Source organism: Bombyx mandarina, chromosome 25, assembly GCF_030267445.1.
Source record: "Bombyx mandarina strain Sakado chromosome 25, ASM3026744v2".
NCBI classification, from domain to species: domain Eukaryota; kingdom Metazoa; phylum Arthropoda; class Insecta; order Lepidoptera; family Bombycidae; genus Bombyx; species Bombyx mandarina.
The window spans coordinates 8,451,304-8,468,019 of NC_143231.1; the positions used below are offsets into that span (position 1 = coordinate 8,451,304).

Consider the following 16,716-nt stretch of genomic DNA (forward strand, 5'->3'; position numbering starts at 1 on the left):
ATGCTTTTAGACCCTGTGCCATGGTGGTACCGGATTTTGAACTGATTTGTGAGATCATGTTGGTTGCCGAAGGATTTCAAGAAGCTCGTTTACTGGCGCGCAAGTTTATTACCTTGTATATGCTGTGCCGAGAGTTATTATCTAAACAAGATCACTATGATTGGGGTTTGCGAGCCATCAAATCTGTACTGGTGGTTGCTGGATCTTTAAAGGTATATAAGTCTTTATATACACTCATTGAAACTGCATTATTATTTGAGAAGTATACGAAACTTGTTCGTTTCTATAGCGTAGTGATCGTCAGCGTCCAGAAGATCAAGTGTTGATGAGAGCTTTAAGAGACTTCAACATCCCGAAGATTGTAACAGATGACACTCCTGTGTTTATGGGACTCATTGGAGATCTTTTCCCGGCATTAGATGTACCGAGAAAAAGAGACATGGACTTTGAGAAAAGTTTGATTGAGGGAGCACTTTCGATGAAGCTGCAGCCTGAACCTGGCTTTATTCTAAAAGTAAAGATTTTTATTGGTATGATTGGAATTTCGAAGAGATTTTGTTGTTTTTTATGTATAACTAAAATTCCATTTGGTTGAAGAGAGGATCTTATATTATTTATTAGAATGTCCAGTTAATATATCCGATATCGGCCAAGTCACGAGAGTTCACGTGACTAGAGTTTAAATACCTTTTACTTTACATCACAACATGAATGCTGGCGTGATCTGAGGCAAAAGGTGAAACTGGTCGAAGTATTCGTTTCATTGCATATAATTGTGCCATTTTTCAAAACAGAACACATATTGTTTCACCGTAAAGGTATGAATGTAATCTACAATCTTATAGGAACAAATCTGGCACAAAAAGACCTGCCAAACCTATAAGTCGTCTTTACTGTCCTAGAAAGATGACACTGGTCTTTGAAACTTAAATGAAGGCTGTTACATTAATCGAGCAGTAATTGGCTATTCTTTTTAAAATAATGTAAAATAATATATATAATATTGGTAGTTTTTTTAAGATAATAAGGCATTATGAGAAAAACGCCTGAGATCGACAAAATCACAATGAGGATTTACAATCTGAAAAATGAGATGTTTTGTTTTCAGATGGTACAGTTAGTGGAATTATTTGCCGTTCGTCACTCAGTATTCATCATAGGATTTGCTGGAACTGGCAAATCAATGGTGTGGCAATGTTTGTACAAGACATATTACTTGTTAAAACAGAAACCATTTTACAATGATTTGGATCCGAAAGCTGTAACTAATGATGAGTTGTTCGGTGTTATTAATCAAGCTACGCGAGAATGGAAGGATGGCTTATTTTCGACGATCATGAGGGATATGGCAAACATGCCTGGGGATGGACCAAAATGGATCGTGTTGGACGGTGATATTGACCCAATGTGGATTGAATCCTTGAACACTTTAATGGACGACAATAAAGTATGTGTTTTTGATGGAATATTATGTACTTTCTTATTTTGATAAATTGGTACAATATTTTTTTGGGATATTCTATTATTTTTAGGTGTTAACTTTGGCCAGCAATGAACGAATCGCATTAACGAAATCAATGAGGCTGTTGTTTGAAATATCTAATTTGCGTACCGCGACACCGGCGACAGTATCGCGAGCCGGTATTTTGTACATCAACCCTCAGGATCTAGGTTGGAATCCGTAAGTGAAATATAGACATTATTTACTTGACCGACAGTTTTTGCACGGTAAATATTCGGTTATTCAGAAGACATAGCTAATTTAAATTACTACTTTTCCATTACCAAAATATCCATTTTACTTGAGAGTCTAGTTTGTTCGCATTGCTAACATTAAGCAGTCGTATGTTTTAATAAGGCGTAAAATATTCTTTATTCCAATGCAACATTATCTCGCAAATACACTTCAACGTTGGTAGGGGCATCTATATTGTGGTGTCGGTAAGCCCAAATAACCGCTCAATACTTATCAGGTGAAACCTGAAATAGTCTACGAATTTACGCTAGTAAAAAATAAAAAAATCTACTTTTAACTGTATAGGAATAAGATAATAACGACCAACTAAAAATGAGACACCTTGAAAATTATTGAAAGATAAGTGCCCTGTGTAATGAAATAAAGTTTTAAATAAAAATTGAAAATGAAGATAGTTGAAATATAGAATGCCTAATATGTTATTGCAGTTTCGTAGCCTCATGGATAGATACGACTCGTGACGATGAATCTGAGAAAGCAATGTTGACTATAATGTTTGATAAGTACATACCGTCTTTACTGGAATCGTGCAAGAAGTACAAGCGTATCACGCCATTAACGGATTTGCAGCAGATTCAGCTGACATGCTATTTGTTGGAGTGCTTTCTGAACAAATCATTGTTACCCAGCGACTGTCCCAAGGAATGGTCTGTTTAAACCTAATGTTATTATGCATTTTTCATCCACTACTAACATCAAAAGCCATGTAGTCTGTTTCAGCTAGATACCCTTTTTTTTGTAAAATAATAATTAAATACAAACTTTTTATTTTATTGCCCTTGTAGGCAGATGAGCTTTCGGCCCACCTGATGGTGAGTGGTTACCGTCGCCCATGGACTTCGGTAATGCCAGGGGCAGAGCCAAGCCACTGCCTACCGCCTAGCCGCTGTCTAAACATCTAATATAAGTAGTTACAATTATCATGTTTTACAGGTATGAGACATACTTTGCGTTCTCCGTTGTATGGGGCTTTGGGTCTGGTCTATTCCAAGATCAACTCGTAGATTGGCGCAATGAGTTCAGCAAATGGTTTTGTAATGAATTTAAGCAAATTAAATTCCCTTCAACCGGCAATGTGTTCAGTTTCTTTATCGATCCGGAGACAAAGAAATTCCTACCGTGGTCGGAGAAAGTGGAGTCATTTGAGCTTGATCCCGATTTACCGTTGCAGGTTTGTTGAGAGTTACTTAAATGTTTTGTAATGCTCATTTAATATGCCAAATATTAAGCAGAAGTGAAGTCAAATGAAATTGATATTTTTACATGCTTTTTATTACATCCAATCACGGTGATTGATTGTGTCAATCATTAGCCATTTAAGTACATGCAGCGTAGTGTACTACAAAATTTTATTTTCAGTCATGCTTAGTATCAACTTCGGAGACCACTCGCATAAGGTTCTTTATGGATCTGCTGCTGGCCAAACAAAAGCCGGTGATGTTAGTAGGTAGCGCCGGTAGTGGCAAAACTGTTAGTGTTGCTGCTAAACTTAATTCATTACCGGAATCGTACGCGATCACAAATGTACCTTTCAACTTTTATACGACGTCTGGTAAGTTCTGTATATAACTAGCTACAATATTAAATTTAAATACTCCTTTGTCCATCGTTAGTTTAAAAAAAAACTATTCTTTCCTTTTGTGTACTTATAGTGTAATAACGGTCATAGAATTACACATTATTACACATTATTCTTACAGAAATGATGCAGAAAGTTCTAGAAAAGCCATTAGAAAAGAAGTCTGGACGAAATTTTGGCCCGCCGGGAAGCAAATTCATGATTTATTTCGTTGATGATCTTAACATGCCTGAAGTTGATACATATGGTACTGTTCAACCGCACACTCTTATCCGAGAGTTTATGGATTATAAACATTGGTAGGTAAAACCCCATTCAGTATGCTGTAATTAGCTTAATTAGCATATAGCTTTTAAATGTACTACAATTTTAAGAAACAATTTCATTCAGGTACGACCGCCAAAAGTTGTCATTAAAAGAAATATCTAACTGTATGTTCGTTGCGTGCATGAATCCAACAGCCGGCTCCTTTACCATTGATCCTCGTTTACAGAGACACTTCTGCACATTTGCCGTCAGGTAATTCATTGACCTTATTATGTGTTGAGAAGTCACCATGAGCTTTTGTTTATAAAACAATGGTTTCTTTTTTCAGTTTTCCCGGTATCGATGCGTGCTTCCATATTTACAAACAAATCCTATCTCAGCATGTAAACAACCCGTTGAATAAGTTTGGTCCTTTAGTGCAGCGTTATGCTGAGCCTCTCGTGAACGCAGCACTTACACTCCACAACAAATTGGCCTCTGCATTTTTGCCAACAGCAATTAAATTTCATTACATATTTAATTTGAGAGACCTATCAAATATATTCCAGGTATGCTATATCCGAAACTAAGCATCAAAAAAATGCTAAAATTGAATTTTAAAAAACAGTGTAACATTTTATGATACTTAAGATTATGATTATGATTTTCAAAACTAGATTTCTAGTGTAATATAGTTTTAATTTATTCATTTTATAAAAATAGAGTTTGGTAAAAATAATTTTAACAGGGCATGCTTTTTACAACCGGAGACGCGATAAAAACGCAATCAGATTTGATCAGACTATGGATGCATGAAGCAACGCGTGTTTATTCCGATAAAATGGTCGAGGAAGCTGACAATGAAGCTTTCCAGAAGCTCATCAGTGAAGTTATCAAGAAAAATTGCGAGGTTAGCCTTTAGCGACAATACATTTTCTACTTAAATACTTTTGCACAGATTAAGCAATTATTACACGTAAATTTCGGTTTTTTCATAACCACTTTTTCATTTCTAGGATTACGATGAAAATGTAGTGTTCGAGAAACCTTTAATCTACTGTCATTTTGCTGAGGGAGTGGGTGACCCAAAATATTTTCCTATCAGAGACTGGCCTCAAGTAAAAAAGCTGTTGGACGAATCTCTGTCTTCTTATAATGACCTCGTGGCCACTATGAACCTCGTTCTATTTGAAGATGCCATGTATCATATTTGCAGGTGAACGAACTTGTTTTGTAATAATTGCTTGCAGATTTTTTTCAATCATTATGTCTATCCAAATAATTTGAGATTATTTATCAATATTATTTTAGAATAAATCGAATATTAGAGGCACCCCGAGGCAATGCCCTGTTGGTTGGCGTCGGAGGATCAGGAAAACAGTCGTTATCCAGACTGTCCGCATTTATATCTTCATTAGAAGTTTTCCAGATACAATTGCGAAAAGGATATAGTATAAACGATTTAAAAGTAGATTTGGGTATGTAATTAATGAGTATCGAATTTTTTTGTCCATTTTGTGATTACAATGGAAACTATATAAATAAAGTTATTAATACAAAAAAAATGTCTACTTTATATGTATGATTCTTAAACTTCTATTACAGCGACCCTCTATATTAAAGCCGGCTTGAAGAATTTAGGAAATGTGTTTTTAATGACGGACGCTCAGGTAGCCGATGAAAGATTCCTCGTACTGATCAACGACTTGTTGGCTTCTGGTGAAATACCAGAGTTGCTTGCTGACGATGAAATTGAAAATATTATAAACGGAGTCAGAGGAGAGGTATGTTGCTGTAAGCGGCTTGCTCCATGATTTATTCTAATATGAACATGGAAATTTTTACTTTCACTAATATTTTAGACAAAAGCTTCGGGTGTCCCGGATACTCGAGAGAATTGCTGGAGATTTTTCATCAATCGAGTAAGAACGATGCTAAAAGTTAGTAAACTCTATTTAAAATCACTGTCATTCAATTGAATGAGTCCGGAAAACTTTGAAATATTGACAAAATTTGTTGCTTTTAGGTCGTACTATGCTTTTCACCAGTAGGTGCAACATTACGTATCCGAGCTCGAAAGTTCCCATCCATTGTCAATTGCACAGCTATTAACTGGTTCCATGAGTGGCCACGTGAGGCTTTACGGTCTGTATCGAAGCGATTCATATCTGAAGTGGAATCGTTACCGGTAATTATTAGTTCATTACTAAACAAATTCTTTGAAATTTATCCAATGCAATAAGCGTCGCTTATTTTAAAAACTACCGATACTTTGATACTGATTATTTTTAACGTTACTTGATACTTTAATTACTTTATCTTCTTACAATAGTAGAAATGCCATACTCATGCAATACAAATATTTCTTCTCATTGATTTTCAATAAAACATTTCAGCCAGATTTAGTAGATCCTGTATCTAATTTTATGTCGCACGTTCATCAAAGCGTGAATCAAATGTCAGCCGTTTATTTCCAAAACGAGCGACGTTACAACTACACCACACCTAAAACGTTCCTCGAACAAATATCACTTTACACGAAGTTGTTAAATGAAAAGACAACAAACTTGAAGATGATGATCGCTAGATTGGAAAACGGCTTGGAGAAGTTGGCTTCCTGTGCTGCGGATGTAGCCGTTTTGAAGGTAATGCCTGTCTGTTTTAATGTATCATTAGAAATTTCAAAAGCAAATCATACCTGCGATTTAAATTTTTAAATTTATTTTAAGGTCACATTAGCTGAACAAGAAATAATTTTAAAAGAAAAGAACAGGGCCGCTGAAGCACTTATCGAAGTTGTTGGAGCTGAAAGTGAAAAAGTGTCCAAAGAAAAGGCATTTGGTAACTATCATTACCTTAATGAATGAATGTCCTTTATACTTAGCTAAAGACGAAACTAATGCATTTGGTAAAAGTAATGTAACTAGTTTTCTTATGACATAAACAGCTGCTGAAGAAGAGAAGAAAGTGAAAGTGATAGAAGAAGACGTTACAATAAAAGCTAAAATCTGCGCTGACGATTTAGCAAAAGCTGAGCCTGCTTTACTCGCAGCACAAGAAGCCTTAAACACCTTAAACAAAAATAACTTAACCGAGCTAAAGTCTTTCGGCTCACCTCCAGACGCCGTAGTTAACGTAACGGCAGCTGTCCTCGTACTCTTTTCTAAGAAAGGGAAGATCCCCAAAGACAGGTCATGGAAATCTTGTAAGGTAAGCCACACTCTCGTATTCCTATAATAGATTCGTCACATTATGGAATTAATGCAATCAAATCTTTCTTTTAGAGTATAATGGCAAAAGTCGATCAGTTTTTGAATGATCTAGTTTTCTATGACAAGGAAAATATACATCCTGACGTTATAAAGGTACCGTATGTGACTTATTGTTTTTAATGACGAAATATAAAAGAGTTATAAGGATTATGTTTTCGTAGGCGGTTATGCCTTACATCAAGAACCCGGAGTTTAACGCTGAATTCATAATGTCAAAGTCGGCCGCAGCAGCTGGTCTGTGTGCTTGGGTGATTAATATAGTGAAATTCTACGACGTGTACGTTGTCGTCGAACCCAAGCGTCGGGCTTTGAACCAGGCTAATGCCGAACTTCAAGCGGCAAGAGATAAACTTGCCTTCTTGACTGATCAGATCAAGGTATAGTCAAATAATACAAGTGAAACATTTTATTTTGAAAATTTTAAAAGGTAACAAATTTATTTAGATAACTAAGCAGTAATAGATATTTGAAATTAAGCAAATATACATTTCTCTAAAGCTTTTATGTGGAAATATGTACAACAATTCGTCGGTCGGTTGGTAGATATTTTTATCTACATTTATTTTTACTAGTTTGCGGTTGTAAGCCAGCGATTAAAAGGCTCGCGGTTAAGCCCTAACAATGAAGTTCTATGCTTATAGCCAAACCTGTTAGCTCTGATATGAAATATGAGCACTATAAACACCGACTAGGACTGATTATTTAAAAGTTGACATGATAAAAACAACATCCTTCGGAAAATACTTAACCGGTTTTTAAATCTTCAAGGAATTGGAAGAGAAATTAGAGGTATTATTAAAAGCCTTCCAAGAAGCGGTCAACGAAAAGATGAAGTGTCAAGCCGAAGCTGACGCCACTAATGCGACAATCGATTTGGCAAACAGACTTGTGAATGGTCTCGCTTCGGAAAAAATAAGGCAAATAATTTTGAATATTATCCCTGAGTGCCTACAAACTGCGTTTGGTTCGCTTTTAGTCATATATACTATACATACTAGATGATAACCGAGCTTTGTTCGGTTTTTTTTTTTGATAACGCCATCTTGTTGTGTCTTTGAAGCGGTTAGTTGCCCTCAATTAAGAAAAATAGTATTATAATTCGCCAATAGATGTCGGGAAGAGTTGATTATTGAAAACACGAATAAAACAACACTTTCTGAAAATAAATCGTAGCTAGATCGTCCCCGAAATCCCCTGTATACTAAATTTTATGAAAAACGTTGGAGCCGTTTCCGAGATTCAAATTATATAAGTATATGTTAATATACAAGAATTACTCGTTTAAAGGTATGTATATACATATTCACTGTCGATAAACTGTATTTCAATACAGATGGTCGGCAACGGTGGTGAACCTGAAGGAATCTGGTGTTATGTTACCTGGAGATGTTTTGTTGATAACGGCTTTCATATCTTACGTGGGGTGTTTCATGCGAGGCTACCGACAACAGCTAATGTACGAGGATTGGATACCGACTCTGCAGAAAACAAACGTAAGATATTTGATAAACTAGGCGATAAAATATTATGTATTGTTGTATTGACCGGTGAATGAGTTCACGGCCAATTTGGTGTTAAGTGGATGATCAAGCTAGACATCACAACTTAAAGTTCCTCACTCTTTAGATGTGAAGTCGAAGCCTCAAGTGTATTGTATAACAGCTGTTACAATTTTCAATTGTATATTGTGTGTGTGATTATCCAAATTTATAAAATATTCCGGTTTTATTTATATTAATATACTAGCTGGCCCGGTAAACGTTGTTTTGCCATATAAATTGTTTCTTGGAAAGATAAATACTGATAGATACTGATAGATGGATACTCACCAAAGCGCTATCTGCCAGGCTGATTTGTGAATCTAAACTATCCAGAGTGCCACCCAAACATTCCCAACAACAATCATTCAAATCGGTCCAGCCGTTTAGGAGGAGTTGTGACAAACACACGCACAGAAGAAATAATATATATTTATAAATATATACACGATCCTTCAATCCTTCACCAGAAATAGAATTCGAACACGGGCATAGCCGTAACACTCGGTACGAGTGCAACAATAGGCGTGTTAACCTTTAGGCCACGACGATTTTGGACAATGCGCAATACTTTAAGTGTTGTGTAAATGAATTTTAGATTAAAGAGTTGTATTGTCTGAGTTTAGTCTAAAAACATTTTTCGACTTTGTGTTAATAGCCCAAAATCGAAACCACCGAAGGACTGGATCCACTGTCAATGTTGACCGATGACGCTCAAGTGGCTTGCTGGAATAACGAGGGTTTGCCTACTGACTCCATGAGCACCGAAAATGCTACTATTTTGACAAATTCGGCACGTTGGCCATTAATGATTGATCCGCAACTGTAAGTTTTGACCATACGTAGTTACAATATTCGATTTGGTTAAGTTATACACTCAGCAAAGTTCTTCTATATCTCGGTAATGAAAATGTTCAAAAAGGTCAATGTTTTAATTTGCGGTATCTATTCTCAAGACCTGACGATATTGACCCGTATTCAGATAGACCAATGTCCGGCGCTCGAGATGATAATTATAAAAGATTCATTATAAATACGAATGCTAGTAGCGAACTAACTGACTTCACCGCATAACTTCTGAAATTGGGTTTTAAGCAAGAAGAACGTGTAATTTTATAAATGACTTATTACTAAAAGTTTTATTATAAAGCAAAAATTTATAAAAATAACCAGGAATAAGTCACACACGGTCTTCCAACTCCAAATTAGGATTCCCTTTACTATGAGGACATGAGACAAGCACGTTTAAATATATAACTACATATATAGATAAAAAACACCCAGACAAGCAAACAGACCGAGTAAACAAACAAAAGTGTTCAGAATAAGAATGTTTCCACGTTGTGGGAATCGAACCCACGACCCCCGGCGCAACAGTCAGACGAACTAACTACTGAGCGATCGAGTCATTTAAATGGTTTAATAATTTCCAGTCAAGGTATAAAGTGGATTAAATCAAGATATGGAGACTCTTTAGTAGTGATAAGACTGACGCAACGAAACTATTTGGACCGTATCGAACGTGCCGTGACTAACGGAAACGTGGTTCTGCTGGAGAACATTGGAGAAACTGTGGATGCTGTGCTTGAGCCTCTGCTAGGACGTGTGCTCATACGTAAAGGGAAAATTTTAAAGGTAACCAAGCAGCTGCTCTTGAGTTGTTAGGTCTCCTTCGGAGGCGCTAGGGCAACTGTTAGCAAATCCCACCCCTCTTGGCTGAGCCTTTGCTCGCCCACCTGTTGGGACTGAAAAGGCTTCCGGGCAACCAGTAATCCTACAATCCTAAAAAAAAGGTAACGAAATACATTGTCAACTGCACAATAGTGATATAAAACTGCTATAATAGTCTGATTTAGTTTTGAGGAAATCCTAAAGTCAATATAACTAAATATCTTTCAGTTTTTTTTTCTTCTTCACTTCAGCAATGCCAGGGGCAGAGCCAAGCCGCTGCCTACCGCTTAATACTCTCCACAAGCCTCGTTTGAAGTATTAGTTAATCACAGATTTTACATTTTTCTATGTTACAATTTTATATATGACTTGGGTATATAACAGGGACACGACATTTTTACGAGCGAAAAATGTTCACATACAAATTTAAGCTAAAACGTAAATATTTTAACACAATTATACAAGTAGTGGAAATATCTGTTGTAACCAGAGGATCAGTAGACGAAACAAGATCGTAATTTTGTGGGCTTTTATTTTTCGAATACTCTAATAAAAATAGGTTTGGAGTAATAAGTACATACAAATTAAACCCTTTTATCACGTTTTTGTTTGCTTGATCTTATACGGGGGGCGACAGGATCTTTCATCTTACATTCTAACCAACTTCAAGTCGTTCGATTAAGCCTTGAAAATTTTAAAAACGTAACTTAAAGGTAACTTAAACGTTTTAAATACAGATTCATTATCATCTCAGCCTTTATCTAACTTTATTACGTGTGCCTAATTTCCTAGCAGGATGAAAAAACAGTTTTCTTCTTATTTTTGTACAATACATATTTGTTAAATAATAATTATCCCTATCGTTAAACATAAAGCTGTATATTTTTAATACTTAGATTTATTTACAAACGACACAGTTTAGTATTATCTTATAAGGTTAATTGATTTTATTTCTTCACATTGTGTTCGCTTTCAGATTGGTGATAGAGAAATAGATTACCATCCAAACTTCCGTCTGGTAATACAGACGAAATTGGCCAATCCACATTACCAACCAGAGATGCAAGCACAATGTACACTCATAAATTTCACAGTCACAAGAGACGGGTAAAGATTAAATTTAAAATATTTATCATGTCACATAGCTTGTGTACAAATAAATCGTACCCTAAAATTGAATTTGTTTTTTTTAATAATCATATTTGAGAACGAGACGTTTTATTTGGATGATGATGCCAGGCTAGAAGAACAACTGCTGGGTGAAGTAGTGAAAGCTGAAAGACCTGATCTCGAGAGTCTTCGTGCCGGTCTCACTAAGCAACAAAACGATTTCAAGATTACGCTTAAAACTCTAGAAGACGATCTTTTGAAGCGTTTGTCTTCCGCCGGCCCTGATATCCTTAGCGATTCAGCGCTGGTTATTAATTTGGAGATCACGAAGAAAACTGCCGCCGATATAGAAATAAAAGTCGAAGAAGGAAAAATTACGGCAGTCAAAATAGACGAGGCTCGAGAACGTTACAGGTAAATGATGGTCTTCAGTGTTTAGAGATCAGTTACAAATATTCTTTTCTAGGATAACTGGTGGGTTTGGTAGATAAAAAGTAAAAAAAAAACAGAACCCTCTCTCTTAATGCGTGGTATACGATGCGGTTTAAATTAGAAAGCCGTTTTAGTAAAGCAATTTATTTATTTTTCTATATTTAATATGAACGGAATACCTATACCGGGTATAGGGACTCTGTTTGTCAAATCGATTAACAGGGCTTAGTGATTTACTTCAGTTGATACAACAGATGGATTCTTTTCTTTAAAGTACGCATGTTTATAAACCAATAACAACCCATTGAGCCATTTTTTTATTGAGAAAGAAATGACAGTGGAATATAGAATTCGAAAAATGATCAAAATTATCATAAGCCCGCTTAGACATAACCAAGCTAAGAACCTTTGAAAACTGGTTGTAGGGGTAATTGGACAAATAACAATGATGAAGATGATATCGACGAAAGAAACCGGAACTGCCGTAACTTGAAAAAACCAACTTGACACCAGAGCCATAATGTATAATAAATTAAAAATGGTAAAAAGTTAGCTCAAAATGCATGTTACGAAATTTTCGCTTTCTCCCGTCGATATCATGACGTGCGATGTGCGACCCACGTAAATTTTATTGTGTAGTTGTATTCACGTCATTTTAAAACCGACTGATCGAGGCTGGTTAAGAATTTATGGAATATCCTGTCGTCATATATTTACAAAAAAAAAAAGTATAAAGTAAAAAGATTATAAATTATAGATGACATCCTTATTTACAGACGAGCTGCAAACCGCGCTTCCCTCCTCTACTTCATATTGAACGAGATCTACAAGATCAACCCCATGTATCAGTTCTCCCTAAAGGCGTACAGCGTTGTGTTCAGGGATGCCTTGGCCCGAGCCGAGCCGGCTGACGATCTTGAAGGACGAGTACGAAACTTGTTGGACAGTATAACGTTCTCGGTGTTCGTCTATACCAGCAGAGGGCTCTTTGAACGCGACAAGCTGGTGTTCTTGTTTTTAATCACGCTACAGGTAAATGAGGTTAATTATTAAATCGTAACGGAGCTGGGGTTTCCCGTTGCAAATTTAAGATTGTTTATAATATGATCGAAACTTCACGAACGTTCCCGAAATTCAAAAGCAACATGGCTTAGTAAATAATGCTTTCCTCTTATGAGCCGTAAGTACCTTTGTGATACCGGGAGCGGTTTGAGTATTTGAAAAATGAACTTATCTTAGCTTTCTTAATTTTCGCGTTACGAATGCTATCAATCAATTGGTATCATTAATATTTCCTCGATTTTATGTTCTTACTAAAAAAAATAGATTTTATTTTAAATTGAGTATTATATTTCCTTAACCTAGATTGTAGCGTAGCTTTAATTATATTCAACTATGCTTGATTTAATGAATATTCTAGATTCAGTAATGAACATTTATAAAAAAAATGCAAATAAAAATCTGCAGCTTATATGCTCAATATATAATTTTAGGTTTTACAAGGAGAAGGTAAAATAGATCCAAGAGAATTAGACTTTTTACTAAAATACGCGGTCGCTCCCGAAGTGTCTCCATATTCGTGGCTCTCGAATAATTCCTGGGGCGGGATCGTTGCCTTATCAAAAATGGACGCTTTCGAAAATCTCGATAAAGACATTGAAGGTGCTACTAAAAGGTAATCTAAATATAAAACAATCAAGTACGACATAAAACTACTTTTACTGTTTAATCCAGCGTGTTCTGTTGTCATTATGCATTATGTTTTCATTTTTATTGCTTAGATGAGTGGACGAGCTCACAGCCCAATTGGTTACTGGAGCCCATAGACATGTAGGTACAACATAAATGCGCCACCCACCTTGAGATATAAGTTCTAAGATCTCAGTATAGTTACAACGCGGCAACGGCTGCCCTACCCTTCAAACCTAAAAGCATTAAACTATTTCATTAGATAATTTCTGACGTTTCAGTAATCCGTGACCACGAAAACTGTAAAGTATTTACAACCGTAAAGTAAAAGTAATTTACTCGCACAAACAGAAGAAAATAGTTACATATATTATGTTAACATATTATTTTCTGCTTGTCAATTGCCGGTTTTTTTTTTTTTGTTAACTAACTAAATATTAATTAATATTATGTACTGATACCGATAAAAAATAATAGGAAGGAGTTTATCTTTACAAGAAATAAATGACAATAACAAGACGAATCTCAAAATGTTATACGTAAAATGAATCCAAAGGAGTTGTAGATTATGGTCGAATTTCGATCGTTATCATACATTTCGTAATACATATTCACTGAGTGCGTAAATTCCGTCTTCTTTTGAATGTGGATTTTTTATCAATGTTTATGTATTAAAAGGCTTTTCCAAATTTAAAAAGTGGTTTTTGTCTCTCAGATGGCAAAAGTACACTGACGGAGAGGCACCAGAAAGAGATAAACTTCCTGGTGAATGGAAGAACAAAACCTCTTTACAGCGTTTGTGTATCATGAGAGCGTTGCGACCTGACCGCATGTCGTACGCCTCAAGGTAAAACATATTAAAACCATAAAAAACAATTTAGTTATGACTTGTTTGATTACTGTTCAATACAATTTTAGAAACACGGAAATTACGTCACGAAATTAAAGTAAATGATACTCTGTACTTACTTTATTTAATTAGGTAAAGAGCCTGTTTTGATTAGAGTAAAATATACGGAATAGATTTGGGTCAGATTTTAGTCGGAAAGTTTTGGAAATGTTTTAATATAAAATATAATTGAGTTTCATTTTAATCGCGATAGTCAGTTTAGTCGATATACCTACCTTACCTGCCCTGGTAAAACTGGAAAGGCCTTCGGGCCACCAGTAATGTCTCAAACATAAAAAAGTCGATATACGAATATACGAATTTGCTTTAGTGCGTTTTGTGAAGAGAATTTGGGCACGAAGTATGTGGAAGCTCGGACGCCTCCGATTGAAAAGTCATACCAAGAAAGTAATTCCACTACGGCTATGTTCTTTATATTGTCGGCCGGAGTGGATCCGCTCAAGGTATCAGCGTAGTCCCATTTATGTTTAGAGTGCTGTATTATAACACATTTATGTGTTCTCATATAACTTTTTTAACGTATATCATTAAATTATGGTAGCTTGTAGGAGAAACCCGTAAAAAACGGTATTAATTTTGTTTCATTTTTACTTTGACACATAACGAATATACCAGTTGTACATACAATTTTTCAATTCATAATTCTGTATATAAGTCTTACTAATATTCGTCGTTGTAAATATTTTTATTATTAAAAAATCGTATTTTTGTAGGATCTCGAAAAATTAGGCCGTAAATTAGGGTTTTCGACAGACAAGAAGAACTTCCACATCGTTTCACTTGGTCAAGGTCAGGAGATAGTGGCCGAGGAAGCTATGGGTGTGGCTTCGGCTAACGGACATTGGGTCATCCTGCAGAACATACACTTGGTAGCGAAATGGCTAGCTACTTTAGAAAAGAAGATGGAAGAAACTTTTGAAAATCCTTTACCAGAATACAGGTAACGCAAAAAAATATTAGTCATGAAACAGAATTGGCACTTTAATCTGAACTTTGTCAATTTCAGACTCTATTTGAGCGCAGAGCCTGCAGCTGATCCGGCTTACCATATTATACCTCAAGGTATCTTAGAGTCTGCAATCAAAATTACTAATGAGCCTCCAATCGGTATGTGGGCTAATTTGCACAAGGTATCATCAAAAATACTATGATGTTCATTTAACGCTAAAATTAGTTATATTGAACGACATTATTACTTTAATATTTCGTTTTCAGTCTCTAGATAATTTCAATCAGGAAACTCTTGAGATGTGCAGCAAAGAGGCCGAGTTCAAGTCGGTTCTGTTTGCGCTTTGCTATTTCCACGCTGTCGTTGCTGAAAGACGGAAATTTGGGCCGCAAGGTTGGAACAGGTAATTTAATTTTGGCATTAGATATTAAAAATTCTCAATTGCTTGCCAATTCCCAATTTTTTATGTATAAATTCCTCAAACCCAGACTTATTATAATTTAATTTGGTTTTTTATAACACCTACTAGGGTATATCCATTCAATTTTGGCGATTTAACAATCTGCGTTTACGTGCTCTATAACTATTTGGAGGCTAATCCTCGGGTTCCTTGGGAAGACTTGAGGTATCTATTCGGAGAGATCATGTACGGCGGTCACATCACAGATGATTGGGACAGGAGGCTCTGCAGAACATTCCTCGTTGAGTACATGCAACCGGAATTGGTAAAAGAATTACTGCTCCTTATAGTTTGATTCCAAAGTTGGGAGAGTAAATAAGATATTAATTTGTCATTATTTTTATAGGTTGATGGTGAACTGCAATTAGCGCCCGGATTTATATCTCCCCCTAATTCTGATTATATTGGCTATCATCAATACATAGACGATTTCCTACCTGAAGAGACTCCATATCTATATGGTCTTCATCCTAATGCAGAAATTGGATATTTAACAACTGTATCAGAACGTCTCTTCAAGGTGTTATATTTTATTTGACTTGTTTCCGTTTCTTATAATCTCGTTAGTATCTTTCAAATTGACGTATTTATTTTTGTCATAAGGTCGTGTTCGAAATGCAGCCAAGAGACAGTGGTGCTCAGGCCGGCGGAGGCGCTACCAAAGAAGAATTGGTATTTGTGAATTTATCGTAGCTAACGTTAAGTTGAAGTCGTCATGGCCTAAAGGATAAGACGTCCGGTGCATTCGTATGACGTGATGCACCGGTGTTCGAATCCTGCAGGCGGGTACCAATTTTTCTATTGAAATACGTACTCAACAAATGTTCACGATTGACTTCCACGGTGAAGGAATAACATCGTGTAATAAAAACCAAACCGGCAAAATTATAATTTGCGTAATCACTGGTGGTAGGACCTCTTGAGAGTCCGCACGGGTAGGTACCACCACCCCACCTATTTCCGCCGTGAAGCAGTAATGCGTTTCGGTTCGAAGGGTGGGGTAGCCGTTGTAACTATACTGAAACCTTAGAACTTATATCTCGAGGTGGGTGGCGCATTTACGTTGTAGATGTCTATGAGCTCCAGTAACCACTTATCATCAGG

The 16,716-nt window shown here is 36.1% G+C and overlaps 1 protein-coding gene across 7 annotated transcripts in view; it reads left to right on the plus strand.

The window, feature by feature from the left end:
* The window catches only part of LOC114244854 (dynein beta chain, ciliary), a 40,596-nt gene that overhangs the window by 20,001 nt on the left and 3,879 nt on the right, over window positions 1-16,716 (plus strand). For 2 of the 7 annotated variants that reach the window (XM_028176777.2, XM_028176778.2), the window contains 37 exons: window positions 11-212; window positions 290-514; window positions 1,109-1,447; window positions 1,533-1,681; window positions 2,185-2,403; window positions 2,690-2,927; window positions 3,116-3,308; window positions 3,457-3,634; window positions 3,726-3,854; window positions 3,931-4,150; window positions 4,330-4,491; window positions 4,598-4,797; window positions 4,893-5,059; window positions 5,187-5,365; window positions 5,444-5,521; window positions 5,608-5,769; window positions 5,978-6,226; window positions 6,311-6,422; window positions 6,529-6,791; window positions 6,866-6,946; window positions 7,015-7,230; window positions 7,622-7,770; window positions 8,187-8,346; window positions 9,050-9,216; window positions 9,825-10,026; window positions 11,039-11,169; window positions 11,302-11,586; window positions 12,381-12,636; window positions 13,098-13,279; window positions 14,009-14,140; window positions 14,514-14,646; window positions 14,917-15,143; window positions 15,210-15,333; window positions 15,419-15,555; window positions 15,682-15,877; window positions 15,959-16,132; window positions 16,216-16,284. In XM_028176777.2, coding sequence (XP_028032578.2) covers window positions 11-212; window positions 290-514; window positions 1,109-1,447; window positions 1,533-1,681; window positions 2,185-2,403; window positions 2,690-2,927; window positions 3,116-3,308; window positions 3,457-3,634; window positions 3,726-3,854; window positions 3,931-4,150; window positions 4,330-4,491; window positions 4,598-4,797; window positions 4,893-5,059; window positions 5,187-5,365; window positions 5,444-5,521; window positions 5,608-5,769; window positions 5,978-6,226; window positions 6,311-6,422; window positions 6,529-6,791; window positions 6,866-6,946; window positions 7,015-7,230; window positions 7,622-7,770; window positions 8,187-8,346; window positions 9,050-9,216; window positions 9,825-10,026; window positions 11,039-11,169; window positions 11,302-11,586; window positions 12,381-12,636; window positions 13,098-13,279; window positions 14,009-14,140; window positions 14,514-14,646; window positions 14,917-15,143; window positions 15,210-15,333; window positions 15,419-15,555; window positions 15,682-15,877; window positions 15,959-16,132; window positions 16,216-16,284 — 6,685 coding nt within the window. Of the gene's footprint in view, window positions 1-10; window positions 213-289; window positions 515-1,108; window positions 1,448-1,532; window positions 1,682-2,184; window positions 2,404-2,689; window positions 2,928-3,115; window positions 3,309-3,456; window positions 3,635-3,725; window positions 3,855-3,930; window positions 4,151-4,329; window positions 4,492-4,597; window positions 4,798-4,892; window positions 5,060-5,186; window positions 5,366-5,443; window positions 5,522-5,607; window positions 5,770-5,977; window positions 6,227-6,310; window positions 6,423-6,528; window positions 6,792-6,865; window positions 6,947-7,014; window positions 7,231-7,621; window positions 7,771-8,186; window positions 8,347-9,049; window positions 9,217-9,824; window positions 10,027-11,038; window positions 11,170-11,301; window positions 11,587-12,380; window positions 12,637-13,097; window positions 13,280-14,008; window positions 14,141-14,513; window positions 14,647-14,916; window positions 15,144-15,209; window positions 15,334-15,418; window positions 15,556-15,681; window positions 15,878-15,958; window positions 16,175-16,215; window positions 16,285-16,716 lie in introns of those variants that run through there. The other 5 variants (XM_089738466.1, XR_016325385.1, XM_028176779.2 and 2 more) reach the window with 5 other exon arrangements.